The 14765-nt window shown below is 35.6% G+C and overlaps 1 protein-coding gene across 2 annotated transcripts in view; it reads right to left on the reverse strand.

The window, feature by feature from the left end:
- Positions 1–14765, reverse strand: part of ZNF385D (zinc finger protein 385D) — an 889595-nt gene that overhangs the window by 656614 nt on the left and 218216 nt on the right. For both annotated transcript variants that reach the window (XM_060638563.3, XM_060638562.3), the window contains one exon: positions 12602–12820. In XM_060638563.3, coding sequence (XP_060494546.1) covers positions 12602–12820 — 219 coding nt within the window. The remainder of the gene's footprint in view (positions 1–12601; positions 12821–14765) is intronic.

Genomic DNA, 14765 nt, shown 5'->3' on the forward strand with positions numbered 1-14765 from the left:
ATTAACAGAAACGCCTGAATACCTTTTGTCTCCACACCATATGGGAGGGGTAGCAGAGTTACAATTAATACCTAAAAGTGCTAATCATACTTGTTCTCTCTCTGTATTGATTCAAACGTTTGGGTAATTCAGTTACTTTCAGTTTTAATATCATCTTGCAGGTCAATCTCTGTTTCCTCTATCCCTGTGCAAGAAGACTTTGGTACTAGAGCAAGTCTCATGTGAACAAATTTGCAGTGACGGTGATCTCTGGCCTCATGATGATGGTCCTTGAGAATATACTGATAGTGACTGGGGTGCAGTTGGGTGAGTACCCATCTGAGGGTATTCTACAATGGATGCTGCTAAAGTCCTGTTTTTATGACCAAAACTCATTTCATTTCTGTCTAGAAGAGGAATGAGGGTATCTGCCTGGTTAAGCTGACATTACACTGATTCATCTTAATGCTGCAAGCCACTATGAGTCTCTGTTACATCATCAAACCAAACACAAGTGTAGGATGTGAGCATTCCTTGACTCTCACCATGCCAGACCCCACAGCAACTCAGCGATGTATGACTTTACCATGTAGAGACACTGGGAAATATCTGAGTCTCTCCTCCCATTAGGAGAGAACTGAGCAAAGCTCTGGTGTGCAGCTTAAGCCCTCGTTTTCTCATCTCTTTACTTGGCACAAACTCACAAAAATAGAACTATCCTGGAGTGAGTTCTAAATGAAGTAAGAACCAAGGTACTCCTTTAAGCCTTGATGTTTCTATAAACAACTCTAATATATCTTACCTCTCTGGGACTTCTTGGCTCACTTCCAATTTTCCCCTGTATCTACCCTGCTTCTTTAATGTTAACACTTCCCTAAATCACATATGATAAACAAATATCCAGTATTGTTCATAATAGTAAACAACTCAGAAATATTTTATATCACTTTATTCTTCTTTCAAGTCCTTCAACTGTTGGATTGTAAGGCTATAGCCACCTCCCAAGGAGACAAAGAGCACTCCTCTTCTAGTGATGTTAAAAGAAATATGTTGTTTGGTTTATACTACTTTATTGTCATTGAACCTCAGAGAAATTGTTATGGCATATGATATTTGGTGGTGGGCTTTTATATTAAGTTACTGAATGAAGTCATTAAACAGTATATCAAGGAAGAGACATTTTTAAGCATCATGAAGTAAGTCAATCAACCTTATTCTGTGATAACAATGACAATATCGTTGACAGTTTGATAAAGAAATCACTTTGGGATCAGATATATTAAATGTAGGGGTCTCCACTTTGATTTTTTAAATTTTCAATTCAGAAACACAACATAATTAAAATGGGTCCCGATGCTTATTAGACTGAAAATATTGAACACTATTAAGATGTTTCTGGAACTAAAGAAAAATTTTCAGGAAATTCCATTTAAGAGGCAAAATATTTTATGAAAGGAGGAATAAAAATCTGATCACAGATTACAAACACTGTGACGTTTTCATTAGTCAAGTTAGCAAATGGGATCATTGACTAGGTGAGTAAATAAAATGTGTTTGAAAGGATTATCATAAATTAATATTTATTGAGTACCTATAAGATGTGTTAGGTTGTTCTGACTCCATTCTAATTTATTATCTCAAAGTTCAACCTCTAGACTAAAAGATTCAAATAATAAAGAGAAAACATTTCACTACTCATAAAATTATAATTTTTCAGCATTAAAAAATGAATTTTGAGGTTAGTGACTAAATATAAATTTAAACCTCTTACTGTCATGATAAAAAAATGATGGTAGCAGTGGTTCCTCAACTGTTTTTGAAATGAAATAAAAATAATATATTTTGTGAACATTTTTCAATCTGGGTTTCTTTTACATTTAATAATGGATGAATTAAACGTAAAGAAAGGTAACAGTATTCAAAAGAGTATTCACCCAGCCCAGGGTACAAATCAATTTATCAAGTGTAAGCCGTGAAATTTAGACAGGAGATGAAAAGAAAACCACTAAGACCTCTTGTCTCAGTAACTCTCCCATGCGCAAGAACATCCTCAAGATAGGGACACTAGCACATATGTGTCTGGTAAAGATAAAATGTAGAAGCGACAGGACCGAATACCCGCCATCAACAAATATTGACAACGGCACAAGAAGTATTTTCAGGTGAACTGTAAATGTATTTCTAGGAGAAAAATAATTACCACCATATGAAGACAATACTCTCAACACGTGAAGATGTAACAAGAACAACAAGAACAAAAAAAAAAAAAAAACATACAAAATATTGCTGAAGGAAGTAGTTTGGCATAAAGTATATATACCTGGACACTCTTTTATGATTAAGTTGCAAAATGTCATGGTCGGGATGCCAAACCACAGAGCAAGACCAGATGCAGACTGTGGTGTACATAACCTTCCTGCCCCTGCACAGATGGATTATCTGTTCCTCAAATTACCTACAACGCTCAGGACCCACTCACAACCACCGGAGCTAGATTTAGAGGGAGATAACCATTTGGTTTCATGACTTGTAGATCTGTGAGAGTCCCTGAAACACGGCTGAAAATATAACAAGAAAACACTTTGATTAGTCTCTTGGGTTTGCAATTCATCTTTCCCCAGCACATGTTAAAATAAAAACAGATGGTCACTAAAATGCCTCCATAGCGGAGTTTTCACTGCTGAATGAAGTATGTAAATTAGGCCATGACTGTCTCATTGCTCTTCCTCTTTCTTTCCCTCTTACTGATTTTCTATTTCTTCTAACTAAATGTTACTGGAGAATCCCAACTAAAGGACTTGGAATGTATACTCGGTGGATTTGAATTTTTAACGAACACACTCAGGGTGAGTCTGAATCACGTGTTCTAAAGACCAACAGCTAAAGAAACATCGTCTTAAGCTCTCAAAATCTGACTCGGCTTTTCCTACTTGGCTGAAATAATTTCTCAAAGATGCCTGCCATTTCGCAGTTTGCAGATCTCCAATATAGGCTGTCTTTCTCGAGTTCTCTGAAAAAAGCCTTCAGTACCCACTGGTGAACCATATTCTTTTTCTGAAACTCTGTCCTCCTTTGACTTCGAATCCTTCTCTCTCTTCCTTTGACTTCTAATCCTAGAGCAATCTTAGTTGTTCTCCAGGCTTGAGAGGTGATGTGGCGTCATGAACACGAGCATGGACTCTGAAGCCAGCTTGCCAGGGTTTGGAGTCTGACTCCACCTCTCTCTAGCTAGCAAATTACTTTCTTTATCTCAGTTTACCTATCTACATAATGGACACTAATAGAGTAGCTCACCAAATTATGATTATATATACAAAGAATTATTCAAATAATACCTAGAACAAAGTTAATGGACAACACATGTTGCTCATTACTTATATTTCTGATACTTTCATTACCTTGTTAGGCTACACTTTCTCTTCCTCTGACAAGAATTAAATTATAAGAGTCCTTTCCTTTTTCTTCTTTCTTTTGGTTATTTTATAACTCCTTCGGCTATAGCTCTTCTATCAGTGAGATAAAACTCCATTTGGTAGCAAAAACTGAACACATACATAGGTCAAATTATTATCTTTGCTACCCACCCTCCAACCAGATTTTCTCTGTTCATTCTTAACATCGACACTATTCTAAACTGATGGAACAACAGTCGCAGAGCATACAAACAGCGTTCTAATCTAGAATCGTGTTAATTCCTCATTTAAACCGTATTCAGTACTTTATTTCTCCTGCTTGTTGCATATGTTGCGCCAATTTTCTTTGTTAGAAGATCGTAATCTTTTTTGGAATTGGGAAATATTAATTATTTCTCAGAATTACTATTGCATACACAAGTGTTTAATGTATGTCACGGAAGTTAAATATTCTTAGATTAATTCTGCTTTTATTCTTCTCCTTTTGAAACAATAGTTGTTTTATCTCTTAGGCATTGACTAGTTCATACACTCCTCTATATTTCTATACTTGAATTTAGTCATTGAAATAAAATCTTAAAGGAAAATCACATGTGTTTTTTCATCACATATTTCCTCTGAAGTAAAATCTGGAATCGAAATTTATGTTCATGTTTTCTCTCCTCCAAAGCTTGCCAAATTTTAAGTGAGTAGTAAATATGTCTTGCTCATATCTTTGAAAATTTTTTTAACGTTTATTTGTTTTAGAGAGAGAGGACGGAGAGACAGAGTGCGAGTCGGGGAGGGGGAGAGAGGGAGACACAGAATCCAAAGCAGGCCCCAGGCTCTCAGCTCGAGGCAGGGCTTCAATTCATAAACCGTGAGATCTAGACCTGAGCTGAAGTCAGACGCTGAACAGACTGAGCCACCCAGGTGCGGCAATCTTACTCACATCTTTGATTTCTACACCGTCCCTGATACAAGTGGTTGGAAATGGCCATGCCTATGTAATCTGTACTTTGCCTTTCTACCTGTATGCACAGGGTCAACTTCAAACTGGATAGTCTTGACACCTATTTCAGTTTCCCAAGAATCTAACCTTATATAAAATATCAGCAAACACAAGTGTCTTTACTGAAGATTCCACAGGTGAGATGTAAGAGGGAATTACAGCACACAATACCAAGTTGACAGGTTAAAAGTCCATACCGGATATATTTGTTCCCTCTATCCTCTCTTATCCCTGGCCCATGAAGACATTCACTTTCTGACCTGTCTGCCTCCTAGTCTCCAGACTTGTTTGCTCTCCCCTTTTTTTAAGTTTATTTATTTACTTAGACAGAAATAGCATGAGCAGGGAGGGGGGGGGGGGGATAGAGGGTGAGGGAGGAGAAGAGAGAATCCCAAACAGGCTGTCTGTACTGTCAGCACAGAGCCCAACACAGAACTTGAATTCACAAACCCGTAAGATCACTGCCTGAGCTGAAACCAAGACTTACCGCTTCACCGACTGAGCCACCCAGGCGCCCCTCCACTTTTCTATAATTAGGCTGGGCAGGTCAGTTATATCTCATTTCTAACTACAAAGCAACCTAAGTAATTTTATCATAATGTTCATCAAACAGTGAGCCCCACCTTTAAGGCTACCCCTAATCTTAGGGGTATTCTGAAGTTTTGTTGGAAACCGAAGTTATAGGGCATTTTTCCCTAACTCTATGTGTTTCCATATTTGTGTTTAGATTCAGGGATTTACCTCATTTTCATCACATTTTTGTTATACCTTTCAGAACTTCCCATTTTACTCTTCTTCACTGTGCAGTGTTGCTATGGATTTATTTGTGTTCTCAAATTTCTTGTGTCACATCATTATAATTTTGGAAACAAGGAGAGGGAATATATGTATCTGTGCTGCTACTTTTGAAAATTACTTTCTTACCTCTTATTTAAAGGCTTAATATTTTGAAAGTCTATTTAATGCATTAATCTAAAGTGCCATCTTAAACACATACATACATACATAAACACACACACACACACACACACACACACACTCCTAACACTCTTTAGTACCTTTGAGACACATGCACAAAATGATGAAGCATGCTATGCCTGGAGTGAAACTGTAGAAACTTCCCAAAGCCCATTTAAATAGGGCTGGCCTCCCAACCATTAGAGTCTCTAACCTACAGAGAACAAACTGAGGGTGGCTGGAGGAGAGGTGGGGGGGGATGGGCTAAAATGGGTGATGGGCATTAAGGAGGGCACTTGTTGTGATGATCACTAAGTGTTGTTTGTAAGTGATGCAACACTAAATTCTCCTCCTGAAGCCAATACTACACATCTGTTAACTAACTTGAATTTAAATAAAATCTTGCAAGAAAAAACTAATTGGGTTGGCCCCCAACTGCAAACTAACCTGTTCAGGAACAGGAAATTCATACATAAAAACGTCCCATTCCTAGTACATACTAGCTCTGTTACCATGGGCAAATTACTTTTAGAGGAAACAGAAAAAGGAAATAGGAAAATACTTTTAAACATCTATACTTTCAAACCTAAAGTAGAAGTGATTATTTTCCTAAGACTGGAGAACAGAGACACTAGAACTGAAGATATGGCTGTGGAAGTGGTTAGTGACTGAAAGGGACAAAAGGTGAGAAAACAAGAAGTAGTTTGAGCTGTGCTAAACAGAGTTGAAGTTCAGTTGCACAAATGAATTATTCTGCACCCTCAATTTATGAAGCCCCCAGTTCTTCAAACCTCCCCAAACAGACACACACAGAAAAATCACCAAAGGAAATCTCTTAGATCTCAAATAGAATAAACTCTATTCTCAGGTTAAACAGCATGCATTTGATTAATTCATTTTTTTTTTTCTTAAGGCTTCTCTTAAGGGCCATTTCACCAATTTTTTCATGGATAACACCAGTCATGAAGAACTAGAATATATTTCTTGGGCGCAGTCTCCTACTGGGGTGCTCTTCAGACAGGAGTGATATTAGATCATGAGCCTCAGGTTGTAAAACATCGCCATCATCATCCCAGTAAAGAAAGGGTTTTCTAAGAGATACATATTGGATAAAGAAATCTCTGTGTTGGCAAAAATGCTCCTGTTCAATGAAATTAATGTTAAGTCCAGGTGAAGCAAGGAGCTAGTTGCCTGAACTCCATCTGTTTGAAATGATCAACATGTTTTCCTTTAATGAAGAAAAAAAAGTTGGTAACCAAAGCCAAAAACCTACTCAAAATCTGAACCTGGTAATACTAGCATTTGTCACTTCCTCTCATATTTTAATCCTTCAATGCTAAAAAAAGACACTTAGATCACTCAAACAAAAACAAAATGCCTTATTACATAATGTTGGACAATTTAATATTTTTTTCATTGCCTCCCTCCCCCACCTAGGCTGAAACTTCTAAGGGATAGGACTAAGAAAAGTTTGAGAAAAGCAGTACTCCTTACTGCCATGTCACACTATGTCATATGCTAATATGGATAAGATAATATTAAGAAAGCAGTTATCACTATTTAATAAAATGACCCCAAAAGGCATCACTAAGAGTTCACAAATGTACTAGTAAGTTCTAACTAGTCTATAGACATTCTACAAAAGCAGATAGTGTGGGGAAATCAAAAGGTAAAGTAAATTTTTATGTAAATGAAGAATGTATCATAAAATCAAGCCTGAAGGAACAGAAAATTCCATGAAGCTATTTTGCTTTTATTAACTACCCATGTTGCAAAAGAGCACTCCTCTTGTAAACTGAAAATCCACTGATACCTTAAGCCTCATCAGAGACAATCAAAGGAAAGAGAAAAGAGAATAGATCAGTGAGAGCTCGAAAGTCAAATTTTATTTAGCTTTTATGTTAAATAAAAGAAAATTTAATGCTAACAGGATGGATAACAGTGACAATATTCTAGATTTATGTGCTACAAAACAACGAGCACCGAAAGACTCTAGCATACTATTAGATAAAACTGAATTATTTGATAGCACTTTCAACCCAATAAAAATGGAAAACCGGGCTTAATAAAATAACTCAAATATGACAAAGGTATTATGAATAAAATAAAGTTGTCACAATAGGTCAACTTGTTACTCAATCCTTCAACAAGCTTTAACAACAACTTAACCATAGTGAGCACATGAAAATGAATTAAATTAGTTGGCCATAGAGACCTTAAATATCCTGAAAGGTTTATCCTTTGTTACATGCATTCCAAAATGCTCTTATGAATCAAAGGAGCATGCTTATGCTAATCTTCAAATTTCTGTTTTTAGATAAAAGTATACTTTTACCTCAGTATACTTAGTATGCTCATAGTATACTTAATTTTAATACTTAACTTTTTACTTATAACATAATAAAAACCTTATTAAGGTGTTTCCATTATAGAATATATCGCATGGTTAGAAAACAAAATGTCAAATGTGAGCAAAATCTCAACATTTAGCCAGAAATCTCAACTCCATTACTAATTTCTTTAGGGTAATTTTAAAATATGCATTCATAAGAAGGTAGTGGTACGCAAACACCATCATATTATAATACATATAATATTGTACACCTAATATTGCTGACTCGTATTTATTTGCATACCTGATAGAACTGTGAGAATTTAGAAGAAATTACCTTTGTAGGACTCCTGGCAATTTTTATTTCAATTTGTACATTTATGAATAGCCCAGATGGGAAAATCTTATTTTTATCATCAGAAAAACAATAGTTATTTGCAAAACTTAATTTCTGAGTAAATACAAAATTAGAGATGTTTTCCAAAGAGAACATTAGTAAGCCATGCAGTTTGTACTGGAATTTCTTTAGCTTATAGTTTTCATGAGAGCGTGAAGCATGGAATCTCCGGAATATGAGAAAGTTGACACATTTAAGCACCTTTTAACTACAGACTGCCCTTTTACCACTTCCATATCTCACCTCATCTTCAAAAAATGTGCAACAAAAAGAAATGTATTTCTGGAATACAAGTGAATATATAGTAATAAATTATAAAACGACCTATTTACATGACTCTATTCAAAATATTCCACAATATATTTTCAGCAGTTAGATTTGGTAAAGAGCATTTAAGGAATTATCAGATTTGTTGTAATAATGTAAGCTTAAGTGCTTTAAAAAATAACATAACTCGGGGCGCCTGGGTGGCGCAGTCGGTTAAGCGTCCGACTTCAGCCAGGTCGCGATCTCGCGGTCCGTGAGTTCGAGCCCCGCGTCAGGCTCTGGGCTGATGGCTCGGAGCCTGGAGCCTGTTTCCGATTCTGTGTCTCCCTCTCTCTCTGCCCCTCCCCCGTTCATGCTCTGTCTCTCTCTGTCCCAAAAATAAATAAAAAACGTTGAAAAAAAAAAAAAAATAACATAACTCAAAAACATAAGAATACACCTAAATGTATGACATAATTGTGTTGACAACAGAGTATACATTTACCAGGGAGATTTGTAAGTTGATGATCAGAATATACATTTACCAGGGAGATTTGTAAGTTGATGATAAAGGAGACATAGGCAACTTTATGGATAGAGTTAATTGGCAAGTCTCTTAGTCCCTTTGATTCTTGGCTACCTTATTTATAAAATGGAAGTAATAATGCATGCTTTGCAAATGTGTTGATTGGAGGTGAAAAGAAGATATATATAAGATACCTGGAACAATAAATACTATTTCACTTTTTGTTCCCATTCCATTTTTTTTATGACAAAGCTTATTATATACAGGCATCAAATAGACAATACAGATGGGAGAAAGTGTTAAGTTTAGTTGTTTTTGCACAATGAAGTGTATTACTTATTAAGACACAAAAATTATTGATGGTGTCTTAGATTTCCGGAAAGTAGAGTCAGATGATTTTGTGGGTGAGTGCTGAACAAGGGGCCTAGACCTGTGAGGGACAAGGAGAGCAGGACTGAGTCAGGGATGGGGGGAAACTGTCATAGAACCACCACTCTGAAGCTGGAACAGCCTTTCAGAGTTATCTGCCCACTTTTGTGGCAAGGAGCTGGGACTTTTTGCAGGATGCCCCCAAGAAGGGGACAAGTTCAGGAGAGGTAGCTCCCTTCGGCTGAGGGCATGCTTAGGGAAGAACCAAGCAGGCAGTACTCTCAGCTCAGCAGGAGGGACCTTGGCGACTCAGGACAGCGTGCATGGTAGGTGGCAAACACATACTCTATATAACTACTTCCTCAGAGTACAGCATTGGCACAAATTAAAGTTAGGTCTTACCTGTGGAGACAGTGGCCTATTAATTAATTCATTGACATAATACATTTTCTCTCTGTGATCTTCAGATGATCATTTTCCCTAATAAGTGAGATGACATGAGAAATGCCACAGTTTGCTCAGAAATAGAGAAACCAAATTTTAGATACGGTGACTGTCTATCTTTTCACTCTTGTTCTCTGTAGTGTGTATGAGGATATGCCTTTAGACATATAATTATACAACGTTCTACATATATTAAAGACAGAAATGAAAGCATACTTTTCTCCACTTAGACAAGCCCAAATGAAAATAATAATTATTTCCATGTCTATTGTGTATTTTTATTTGCATCCTTAAAAATAAACCAGTTAGGTACAAGGGTTGGATGAATTTAGGTAAGCATCTATATTGTCATATTTCTTTCTTGGCACAATTGTATTTAATTATTCCCATGTGAAATCAGGACTGAAGATTTTCTAAGATAGAAGCAGTTTATAGCAGCCAATGTGCAAGTGTGCACATTCAAGAAGAAGAATCAAACAATTCTCCTATCTTTCTCTAAATAAAAATGATAATGTTCTTGACTAAGAATTTCTAGGATCCTTTATTCTTAGGATTTCCATTTGAAGCTTGGTTTCTGTGTGGTAAAGGAATAGCCATTAATAGATACATAAGGCTTGGAATTGGGCTTCCTTTCTTATTACGAACAAGTCTAAAAGAGTACACTTTTAAAGTGGGGAGACAGGGGAATATGTATAAGAAATAATATGTTTGCGTATTAATGTAAGGTCCTAGAACTCAGTTGTGAGTTTGATTGCCTGTAGTCAGATCCACCTGCAGATAAAGGGGAGGGCTGCTCCCAAGTGTAATTCCGGGCTAAACTAATAAGACCTAACCCAAGTATTCTCAGTAATTCATGGTTGTTTTTAATAACTTTACTAGATAGAGCCTTGGAAAAAATTATATAAATAGAAAATGTAGCAAATCACTTTGTTAAGTATCATATTAGTCAATGCATTGTTGGAAATACGGAAAAATATGATTTTTTTTAACGTTCTCTGAAACTGATTTCTCTCTTTGAATAAAGAAAGGCACTGTTTCTACAGAATATTTATTCTGAGGAAGCAAGTAGACTTCAGAAAGGCACGTATGTAAATGACTAAAACCTGAGTTTTATCGCTAGTTTGACGTTCATCACACTATTTAATCGATGTTATCCCTAATTTCCACATTTACAAGAGGAAGATAATGGCAATCTCCCCGTGGTTGTAACGAAAAATGAAATAGGAAAATGTACATGAAGCCTTTACCACAATGCTAGCCCATAATAAATGCACTGATAAAAACATTAAAATAATCAATTTGACGGTATTCCTTCCTAAGTATTATTATTTGAAAATCTTTGAGCATTCTAAATTTTGTCTGGGACTGGCTCTAATTTGAGTTCATAAGCCAGGCATGATTTTTGTCCTCGTTTCTTTCTATGATACCATTTATTATTCCTCCAAAAGACATTTGTAAATATTAAGGTAGGTGAAGTAAAATACCAAAGCTGCCACCATTATCTCCAAACAATACAGACTTAAAGAACAACAACTTGGAATCAAATGCCATTGCTCAAAAAGGTTTGACCTAAATGTAAGTATAAGATTAAGATGTTCAAAATAGAGGCTGTGAAATATATATTTTACACATGACTTACCAATTCATCTTATGCCTAAAGAATTCAGTAGTTCTCAATTTTTCTAAACAACTATTTTTGCATTTTTACATGTCTTTGACCAATAACACCAGTGACAAACTCTTTGTCATACAACAGAAAGAGAAATGTGGAGTGCTATTAGAATATTTTAGCTTAGTCATACTATATAACACAAAGAAAGACAAATAATTTCCATTTTTAAAATGTACTTTTTTCATCTCATTATTTGGTAACCTTGAAGCAAACTACAAATTCATATCAAACAATCTTTATGATGGTGGTGCCTAGGTGGCTCAGTCGGTTGAGCGCCCAACTCTTAATTTCAGCTCAGGTCATGATCTCACAGTTCCTAAAATCAGTCCCTGCATTTGCTCTAACAGTGCAGAGCCTACTTGGGATTCTCTCTCTCCTTTCTCTGCCCATCCCACAGCTCACTCTCTCTCTCTCAAAATAAACAAATAAACATTGTTTTAAAAACTCTTCATGATGTCAAACATTGGAACAAATGAAAATTCAGTCTCATTTTTACATATCATTAAATTAGGTAAAATATACCTTATTTGAAAAAAAATATACCTTATTTGTCAAACATAAAGCATTCAACAAGAATACAATACTGTGACATTTTGTTGTTGCTATAGTTTTAGATCTCCAAAGGAATCCACCCCTCCTCTCCCTCATCTCTCCATGCTTTTTCCGATAAACTTGGATTTGTTTCCAAAAGTATTTTTATGCTAATTTAAAAATCTCTTTACTCCAAAACCCAACCAACATACACTATCAAAAAGTATTCTAAAATGATTAAACAAACCATAAGTTTCGCCTAGAAAATTTAAACAATCTGTAAGTAGTGACGGATCGTACTTTATTGTTAAAACACCTACTTGAGAAGATGTGTATTTTTCTCAAACTGCAATCTTACTAACTTATTGAAGCCCCTAACATGCAAGAACAAACAAAAACTTTAACATTATTCTTTTAAAGGATATCCATTTCCAAAAAACTACATTAAAGGCAAACATCAAGGAACTCCAATGTCGACTTTTTCAAATTATATCAAATAAATACCTTGCAGGGTCATGATCACAATCCTAATGCAATTAACTATACACAACAAAGAAAGTTCCTCTTTTCATCCAAAACACTGTGAAAGATTATTTATTTTAATGTAGTATGCCAATCAAGCTTTTATGTAATGTTCTATCTTGGTTTTAAAAATAGATTAACCCACTCTTTTATCTTTACATCTGCAGGTACACAAATAAGTCGGCGATGTAAAATGAAGAATATATTTTTAGAAAAACTTACCATTGTCATTTTTCAGCATCCCATTGCTCAGTTGTTTTAATCTCTTTTGATGTGATTTGCCATTGTAGTGGATTTGTGCTTGAGCTGCAGAATTCAGCTGAATGTTACAAACGTTGCACAAAGTGAAATTGGTATGTTTCTTTTCTCTTTCTGGTTTTTCTTCAAAGTCATCAGGTAAAAATTCAGCCTCACTCTCTCCATCTTGTGCACTTGTGAAATCTAGGGGTGCAAAGAAATTTATGGATAGGCTGACCAAGACTTCTGGATTCTTTCACAGTACTGAATGGGTTAGCAAATGAGCACTGTTCTAGATATAAGAATTCACATTTTTAACTTTCTCCCATTTCAGTAGGTTATTTTCATACTATCTAAAAGTGGATAGCTTCTTTAATGGAATATAAATGACAAATAATTCACTTTGTTTTTTCTATGTCAAATAGTGTGTTAAATGTCTGACAAGGGTTTAGCAGGCGTGACCTCATTCAATTATCCTAACAACAGAATAGGCACTATAGATTTTCCTGTTTCATAGCTGAGGAAACTAAGGTTTAGATCAGTTAAATAACTTGTCCAGGGTCACAGAGCAAATAAATGGTATAGGTGGGGTAAGCATTCCGTTTTATTAATCTCCAAAACACAAATTATTTGTCATCTTGTTCTCTAGCATATGTTTGAGTACTGGATATTTCCCTTTAGACTCAACTAAATAACAGTCTCTTATTTTTATATTCCTTGCCAGTTATGTAAAGTCACATCTGGATAGATACATCCTACACAAACAAAAATGCTCAAACTGTTTCAATACCTAAAATTGTATCTTTTACACCTGGAACACAAAAGAAATTTTGAATACCCAAGATATCTTCATAAACAGGGGGTGCAAAAAAGTGTAACTTATTAAAGGATTACAATGGAATATATTATTTTTGGACAAATCTATGCTTTGTATACTCAAATCCAAGAGAAAAGGGCCACTGACAATCCCAGGACCCCTGGCCTTATGATAGTAACAATTAACTATTGCAATACATATTTTACTATTCATTTACAAATTACTTAAAACAATGGCTCCTTTCTAAAATTTTTCTGTGCTTTCACTACATGGGACTCTGCATAACTCTTATGGCTCAGATTTGATTTCTCCATTCTAATTTTCCAGATTCTTCAAAGATTTATTTTATTCTCTTTGAAAATACTGGCAGAGGAAAACAATTATTTTAACATCCACTTTTTTAAAATTTTATATAATGTTTATTTTTGTATATAATGTATATAATGTTTATTTTTGAGAGAGAGAGAGAGAGAGAGAGAGAGAGAGAGAGACAGAGCATGTGTTGGGGAGGGGCAGAGAGTGAGGGAGTCACAGAATTTGAAGCAGGCTCCAGGCACGGAGCTGTCAGCACAGAGCCTGATGTGTGGCTTGAACTCACCAACTGTGAGATCATAACCTGAACTGAAGTTGGAGGCTTAACCGACTAAGCCACCCAGGCACCCCAATATGCATTTGTTAATTGCCCACTGTGTGGCAGGCAATCTCCTAGGTGCTGGAGATAAAATGATATGCAAGACGAGGATGGTCCTTATCATTATTCAAGTTACTAATAATGATAAGAAGGTCATGTGTTTTGGCATCAGGCGAATGAGATAACAAATGCCAAGATTATTTGAACAATCAAAATTGATCTGCTAAATCAAGCCAAATACCTAATACTTGAAACTTAAAGGATGTTCAAGTATCTAATTTCCAAAAGAAGTAAAATATTTTAAGTATATAATCCATGCTTTTGGGGGGGAACTCATTTACTTAAAAATATGTTAATCTTATTGTAAAAAGGAAGTTTCATCTTGCTTACTCAGGCAGCCCCTATTACATAATACTAAGTATACAATTTAAGTGGTCATTTTTAAAAGAAAATAGATTTTGTGAAATGATTACATAATTTTAGTTAAAGCAAAATATATACTAAAGATATCAGATTTTCTTATTTTTTTAAATATGTTTATTTATTTAAGGGAGAGAAAGATTGTGAGCAGAGGAGGGACAGAGAGTGAAGGAGAGACAGAATCCCAAGCAGGCTGCATGCTGTCAGCCCAGAAACCCAAATGGGATTCAATCCTATGATATGTGATCATGACCAGAGCTGAAATCAAGAGTCGGACGCTT

This window comes from Panthera onca, chromosome C2, assembly GCF_046562875.1.
Source record: "Panthera onca isolate mPanOnc1 chromosome C2, mPanOnc1 haplotype 2, whole genome shotgun sequence".
Lineage (NCBI taxonomy): Eukaryota > Metazoa > Chordata > Mammalia > Carnivora > Felidae > Panthera > Panthera onca.